The 7,809-nt window shown below is 41.6% G+C and overlaps 1 protein-coding gene across 1 annotated transcript in view; it reads left to right on the top strand.

The window, feature by feature from the left end:
• Positions 1-5,916: 5,916 nt before the first annotated feature.
• Positions 5,917-7,809, top strand: part of mafb (MAF bZIP transcription factor b) — a 51,850-nt gene continuing 49,957 nt past the window's right edge. Inside the window, exon 1 of the mRNA XM_015045927.1 lies at positions 5,917-7,351. Within this exon, the coding sequence (XP_014901413.1) occupies positions 6,375-7,351 (977 nt within the window). The 5' untranslated portion in view covers positions 5,917-6,374. The remainder of the gene's footprint in view (positions 7,352-7,809) is intronic.

Genomic DNA, 7,809 nt, shown 5'->3' with positions numbered 1-7,809 from the left:
CATGGGAGGATAAAGAGGGGAAAGATCCCGAGTACCTCCTTACTGCAAGATGGTGCAGTTGGACTCTGACTAATGGGGAAACCCTTTATGTATATGAGTCACATTAATAACAGCACAGAGTGGACACCATGGACATTAATAACAGTGTTCAGTTGCAGAGAGCACATAGCACACTGCATACACCGACTACATCAATAACAACTCATAACTTCCAACTGCAGCATGAATCATTATGCCACATGGACACAAACACAGTGTTTGTGCATGCTCCTAAAAATAGGAAATGACAGTCATTCGCCAAGAAACATACTGCTCATATGTGTCTGTCTGCACACGTTAGATTATCATAAAGCTTTTAGCTCTGTGGAGAAACAAATATCTTTTTTTTTATTTTTATTGCATTGACAGTGTTGAATTCTTCCACAGGCTCCTCTCCATGCTGGGTGATGCACGTTGGGACGGTTAATGAAACCAATAACGTAGCAGTGTGTGTTTAATGAAAGAAAATGGGTTCAGGTATTGAACATTCACACCTAATTTTACTGTATCTGTGTGTTAACATGATTAAATAGACAATTAAGAAGCGTCACATCAGCTGAGATCACAGAACGATTTCAACAACCACTTTTCACACGTGTTTACATTCCTCCACGTTCATTGCAGAATAGAAGAGCAATCATAGACAATGGCTGAAATGTCCATCTGCTACAAAAGACTCAGATTTACAACCTGAATGAAGATTGTCATTCAGTTCAGTGTTTTTAATATTTGATTTTAAATAATTTTGACTTAAGTGCAGTAACTTGAAACTGTATTATTCTCAAACAGAACAACGTCAGAGAAGACTGAACTATGTTGTGTGTAGATGGAGCTGCTGCTCATTCAAGGTGTTTCTGAGTTTACCTTGTGAGTGTTTCTGTGTGGTCGCCTACTTCCACTCTTTCAACCACGTTTCTACAAATATTCTTTAAACAAAACCCAGATCTGATCTGCTACCTTTTTCTCTGAGCAGGTGGAAGAAATGAGAGACTGAAAAACTCTGGCCCAGAATATAACGGAAATAGGCCTGTTTAGCCAAAAATAAACAGCACTTTCAAAAGATGTTGAAGTCATTTTGTAACGTCTTCAATTGTTATGTGGTTCTACATTCATTTTACTTCCTGCAATAAAACTCTGACAAAAAAAGGTACAGTGCTGTTCTCTGTGCTCCTTTCTTCGTAATAGCTTCTCACGGTTCCTCATTCCATTACCAAAGATACAACAGTTAGTTAAGACCCCACGAAACATTTCATTTTCTCTCTTTCTAATTAAATGTGTCTCAGATGAGCCCACTGAGCCCACTCGTCTGGTTGTTCTCCATTTGGAGTGCCACCGGAGTTTAATATATGGCATTAAACAGGGATTGAGGATGAAAATGAAGCCCACCTCCCATTGGGAATGTAATGGATGATTATGAGGCATAATCTTAGTAATACAGAAATCCTTTAGTTCCTGTCATTTTATTTAAGTTGCTCCCTGTTAAACACGATCATATTTTTAGCTATTTTTGGCACGCTTTGGATTTGTAATAGTCTGAGTCTAGATTCAAAATGTCAAATCTTTCAAACGTGTAAAATAAGCATGCTTTCTTTTACATCACCGATACATTCCATGTGACACGGTGTTTATGCAACTTTTCACTAACACAAAATGGGATTTTGGTTCAAAACACAACAATTCCCTCCAACAAACGGACAGAGATGAACAATCTTCTGGTGGAATAAACAAGAGGTCTGTGTGAATGCAAATTCACTGGAACCTCAGGTGCAAACAAAAGGTTAACAAGCTGAAAATACATGTATCGCATGTCACAAGATGCTCATCATAATGATATTCTTTTAATAGATGCAACAATTAGTAAAGTCACTGCACCAGTAAATCAAAAGGACGTTGTAAAGCGCGGGTGATTTGTTTCCAGTGTCCTCCTGGGGTTAAACTGCAAAAGGTCACAAACCAGCTCATTTCAAACATGCTGTTGCTGGGCTTCAAATATACTCCTAACAGGATGCATTTAATGCAGCAACCCTGGCATTTATAACACAAAAGATAAGAGGATCCATTTAAAGCAGTGTAATCTCCCAGTGGGAAGAATTCTGATTTAAAGAAAGCTTTTGAATTGGCTTTTATCTGTATTAATTTCTCGGAGAAACAGCCTGCGCTTGTGCAGCTCTCTATGCCTTTATGTAACTTAAGGTACTTAACTATGCCTCCATAATAACTCCAAATACTCTTAGTTCTCATCTGTGCAAACATTGTTTAAGTGGACCTCCTTCTGCAGCAAGATCATGCTAAGTGCACCCGGGTACACACAAATATATATGCTCAATACAATAAAGACAACAGTAAACTTAAAGGCAGCCTGCCTGCATGAAACTCCAATGGGAGACAGAATGAGCTGTATACAGGACTATTAGGCCATAGTAACGGAGTTGATGCATTGGCTCTATGCTCCGCTTGTTAACCCAGGAGACTCCAAGCAGATAAATTTCGGTTTAGGAGATCTGGCAACCTCAGAGCTCACGCAGCAGGTAGCATCCACTGTTGTATGACCTAATACTGAATATATAAACATGCTAATCAGGGCCAGCCCAACTCATAAGTGGGCAAAGCAGCTGCTGTGGCACTGAAACCAACAGGGCTCCTGCAAATGTAAGAATTTATGTGTTTTTTTTTTTGTTTGTTTTGTTTTGTTTTGTTTTACCTTTGCTTTGTTTTGTTTTTTGCATGAGAGAGACTTCAGTTGTTTTCAGGGAATACAAAGCTTCTTGATTTTTGAAGTTTTCTGTTTAAATTAATGTTGTCTGGTTGTAAAAAAAAAAAAACTCTATTTTTTTTTATTTGCTTGTTTGACAGGGTTGCTATTTCTAAGCTCCACCATTCCTCATTCTATCTTTCTATAATCAACAGAGACAGAAGTCAAAACATAGCACCTGTTGTTGGGTGGGATATATTAGGCAGCAAGGTTTTTACACACTAACTTGATCTGAAGCAGGCAGAATGGGCAGATGTAAAGATTTAGGCTAGTTTGACAAGAGCCAAACTATGATTGCAAGACCAGAGCATCTCAAAAACCGTTTATCTGGTGACGTGTTCCTAGTCTACAGTGGTCTGCAACTATGTGGCTCCAGAAAGAAGCAGTGGTTAACCATCAACGAGCATCATGGCAGGCCACCAAAACATTTTGATGAACTTTCTAGCTGTAAACATTGGTAATGTGTATGTTAGATGCATATTGCGTAGGATTTGAACATGGATGATATAAAAATAATATTACATGAACCGCCTTGGTTAATGGTAGTTAGAAGGTCCCCAAATAAAACTCCTTTTAGGGCCCAATATATCCTTAGGGAGAGTTTTACAATGATGAGGCTCAGTAAAATTTCCTCAGGAATTTGGTCTCCCATAACCTTATTTTACCCAAGACGTTACTTGTATTAAGTAAAACTAACTGACATCTTCTTCAGGCTCAAAGGCTTGAACTGTAAAAATGAAAAGCAATGGCTTTCAGCAATGAAATTATAATCAAAGACAATGCCATAATAATTACACTTTCGGCTTATTTAAAGTCATACCAAACTTTATAGAAATTTTATAAGACCAAAGTTTACACAAGTAACGTTACAGCAAAGTTATGTCTTTTTTACTTGCGTTTGGGGCAGAAGAGATTAAAAATCCAGTCAGAAATACAACCCGGTGTCTCACAAATTTCTGCCAAAACAGCAGAAATAAAGTCACTTCAGGATCATAAGAAGTTTGTATCACTCACAGATTTTGAATAATTAAAACGTGTGCAGCATTTCTGAAAGGATAAATAAACTATGCAGAAGCAGAATCAGGTGCTTGCCTCATTTGTGTAAAATCAACTTTTTTGAGCTTGATGTCATGTCGTGGCGTTATCCCCTCCTCACAAACACACCTGGAGTGTTGCCTTGATTCTTTCATAAATGTTTGACAAATCACTGGCAGCTAGTTTGGGGTGCCAAAACGCTTCTTAACACAAAGGTACTTCTATGAAGCTCCTCCTTGGAGCTGCAGGGTCCATTGGAGCATCCGTCTCTCAGAGGATGCCTCCCCCACACCTTCTCCACTAAACTCCACCAGACTAGTGGCAGCAGTATTTATCAGACTCCAGCCATACTCGAGTTGTTAATTTACATGAGGCAGAGCACACCCTGGACAGGTCACCATTCCATCAAGGGGGAACAAAGATACAAAAAGAAAATCAGGGAATATTCTGGTGAAGAATGTCCAGCACTCTCCATCTACAAATCTCTGTCCCATACCTCCAATTTTCTGTAATAGAGTTTCACTACAGTGATCTGGTTTAGCCCTGGTTCCTGCAGCTTCAATAGCAGAAGTAAAAGTACACATAGATAGCTAACTTGAAAGTGTCTTGGAGTGGAAATGCATCTTTTCTTCCTCTCTTTTTATTTGCTTGCTGTAAGAGGATTTGCAGAATAAAATGTCAAAACCGTCATAATTTCATAATCAGAAAACACTGAAGCTACAGTATTCAAAAGGCTCAATTATTCAAGCAAGACAATCATGAAAATAGATTGCTCTGTTAGTCTTAGATTCACATTCAATTCCTTAAAGTTACTGCCAGTCAGCAACAATGTGCAGCAGCATCAGATGAGACATTATGTCTGGCTAATATTTATTCAAAGCCATCTGAGGGGCTTCTTCTGTTTGTGTGTTTCTAATGAATAAAACACGATGTTTATCCTTCCTGTTTAACATTAAGTCCCCATGAACAGTCACAGGGACCAGGAGAATATTTACTTGTGTTTAGGACACCAGGGAGTTGGATTATCTGCTGGCGGCTTTGTAGTTTTCTGAAGCTTCCCCCTGTGTGACATGATCCAGAGAGAGCACTCTTATTTACTCTCAGGCCCTGTGTGCACAGCCCTGCGTATTGTTTGTTCCTATGTGCCACTACTCCTGAGGAGTATGCTCCAGCAGAGACAGATACAGAAAAGAGACACACTAAGTCTGTGATCATAATGTGGGATTGGGACGATGGAGTCCAGGAGGACAGACGTGAAGATGCTGTCAGAACAGACTGTTCTGTAAGAGAGATGGGTTTTTATATTGACACGGGAGACACGGAGTGTGGAAGTGGGCTTGCGGTACCTCGGAAGGTAAATTATCATTTCTACCGAAAGGTGGCGACATTGGGTTTTCTAATCGCGCAATTGAATCGGAGCAAACCCTCGCCATGCTGTTTTCCACTCACTTCACATCATTACATCTCTTTCCGTTTATCTTTTTTTTTCTAATTAAATAAACAATGGATCTGCCGTTTGAAGAGACAGATAAGGAAAAACAACCTATTAAAACTTATGATGATATTTTGAATTACACAAAAGTTCAGCTTTAGAGATGGATTGTGATTGACTTACTAATTAACAATTTGGCTATAAAATGAATGAAATACATGTAAAACGGCAACATGCAAACTATGTAAAGTAAATGAGTTAAAGCAGTCTGGCTCCTCAGAATGCTAAAAAAAAAACTTTTATTTCTGATGCATTTTAATGCTGTTAAATATCATTTGTTGCGATATAAAGTACTTTGAGGAGCTAAGATGAATGCATCCCAATTTTTAAAACTTACATAACGATATTAATAATTGTTCTAATTTTATGTCTGTTTCAGTTCAAAACGACAAAAAAAGACGACTGTTACTTTTTTTGAAATCATCCCATTGATAGACTCTGACAGTAAAAAAGAAAAAGAGAAAAAAACGTAACTTTTTCCTTCTATTATGCTAATTATGTTCATGGACTGGCGTGCTCATTGGCTGGGTCTCAGTCAATTTCATATTTCAGTCCTGACGTCAGGACGCCTATAAAACTAAGCAATGGTTTTTAACTCGTCGGCTGACTAATCTCTTTGAAAGAAAAAAAATCTATCAATCCTTGGGTGGAGTTTTTTTTTTTCTTCTTCTTCCTCCCATTCTCTACTAGGCAACTATTTGGCCGGGACACATACGTGAACCTCCTCAAATTGGCGCACTAATCCTAAAAGGAGCCATGAAGTGTTAAACGGTAGAAACAGAGAGAGCGGCGCTCAGACACCCGCACGCTGGGAGAGAGGGAGGAAACAGCGCTGCTCCAATGCGTCTGTGCAACACAGACTGAAGAGAGAGAGAAAAAAAACTTATCGACTCACAAAACCAGAACCTGCGCTGCGCAATTAGTGCGAGAGAACTCACTTTTCCTTCTGTTTTGAAGAAAATAAATAAAGAAATCAAGCTGGCTCAGTGCGTGTCTCAGCAGCCTACTTTGACAGGTGCTCCTCACCCCCTTTGGAGGACTGTCAACAGCAAGAGGATGGCATCAGAGCTGGCAATGAGCAACTCCGACCTGCCCACCAGTCCCCTGGCCATGGAATATGTTAATGACTTCGATCTGATGAAGTTTGAAGTGAAAAAGGAGCCGGTGGAGCCCGATCGCAGCATCAACCAGTGCAGCCGCCTGGTCGCCGGGGGATCCCTATCTTCCACCCCGATGAGCACGCCTTGCAGCTCGGTTCCCCCCTCTCCAAGCTTCTCGGCGCCCAGTCCGGGATCAGGGAGCGAACAGAAGACGCACTTGGAGGATTTCTACTGGATGACCGGGTACCAGCAGCAGCTGAACCCCGAGGCTCTGGGCTTTAGCCCAGAGGACGCCGTAGAGGCGCTGATCAGCAGCAGTCACCAGCTCCAAACCTTCGACGGCTATGCCAGAGGGCAGCAGTTCGGCGGAGCAGCCGGGGCGGGAGGCGCCATGGCCGGGGAGGAGATGGGATCAGCGGCCGCCGTGGTGTCCGCGGTCATCGCCGCTGCCGCGGCCCAGAACGGGGCTCCCCACCACCACCACCATCACCACCACCACCACCACACAGGGGCACACCATCCCTCCTCCGGGTCCCAGTCCGGCGGCGGCGCGGGGGGCAACCACCAGCACCTGCGCCTGGAGGAGCGCTTCTCGGACGAGCAGCTGGTCACCATGTCGGTGCGGGAACTGAACCGGCAGCTCCGGGGGGTCAGCAAGGAAGAGGTGATCCGTCTGAAACAGAAGAGGAGGACACTAAAGAACAGAGGCTATGCGCAGTCCTGTCGGTACAAGCGCGTCCAGCAGCGGCACGTCCTGGAGGGTGAGAAGACGCAGCTCATGCAGCAGGTGGACCACCTCAAGCAGGAGATCTCCCGGCTGGCCAGGGAGAGGGACGCCTACAAGGAGAAATACGAGAAGCTGATCAGCACCGGCTTCAGAGAAAACGGAGGCTCCAGCAGTGACAACAACCCTTCATCTCCGGAGTTTTTCATGTGAGTGTCGGCGCTGAAAAAAAGTTTGTAATACGCGAACTTCACACTGAAACACAAAGAAAACTTTTAGATTGCGCAAAACTAAAAAAAAAAAAAAGAAAAGAAAAGAAAAGACGGTTGAGTGTGTGGGTTTGATCGAAGCTGTTTGTTAAATCTGCTTTAGTTTAAGGCAAATAAAAAAAATGTTTCTGTCATTTCAACTTCATTTACATGTCAAAGCGAGGATTTTTATTTGATTTTTATTTAATCATCTTTAAAAGACATCATAAATAAATAGTTCCGACACATTTTCAAGAATTCAAGTCCGCTTCTTAATGTTTCTTTACAGACATTTTGTGCAGAGCTATCTGCCCAGCGCCTCTTTCTGCGCCTCTTCTTTTACCCAAATTTGTTGATTGGGAAAAATTTAAAAATATATATATATAAAATTCCCAGGCTCGGTAGCTTCATTTTATGTT

The sequence above is a fragment of the Poecilia latipinna genome, unplaced genomic scaffold, assembly GCF_001443285.1.
Source record: "Poecilia latipinna isolate Pla-1442-1.1 unplaced genomic scaffold, P_latipinna-1.0 Scaffold754, whole genome shotgun sequence".
Lineage (NCBI taxonomy): Eukaryota > Metazoa > Chordata > Actinopteri > Cyprinodontiformes > Poeciliidae > Poecilia > Poecilia latipinna.
The sequence above is the reverse complement of the archived record's forward strand: the minus strand, read 5'-3'. Positions and strand labels throughout refer to the sequence as shown.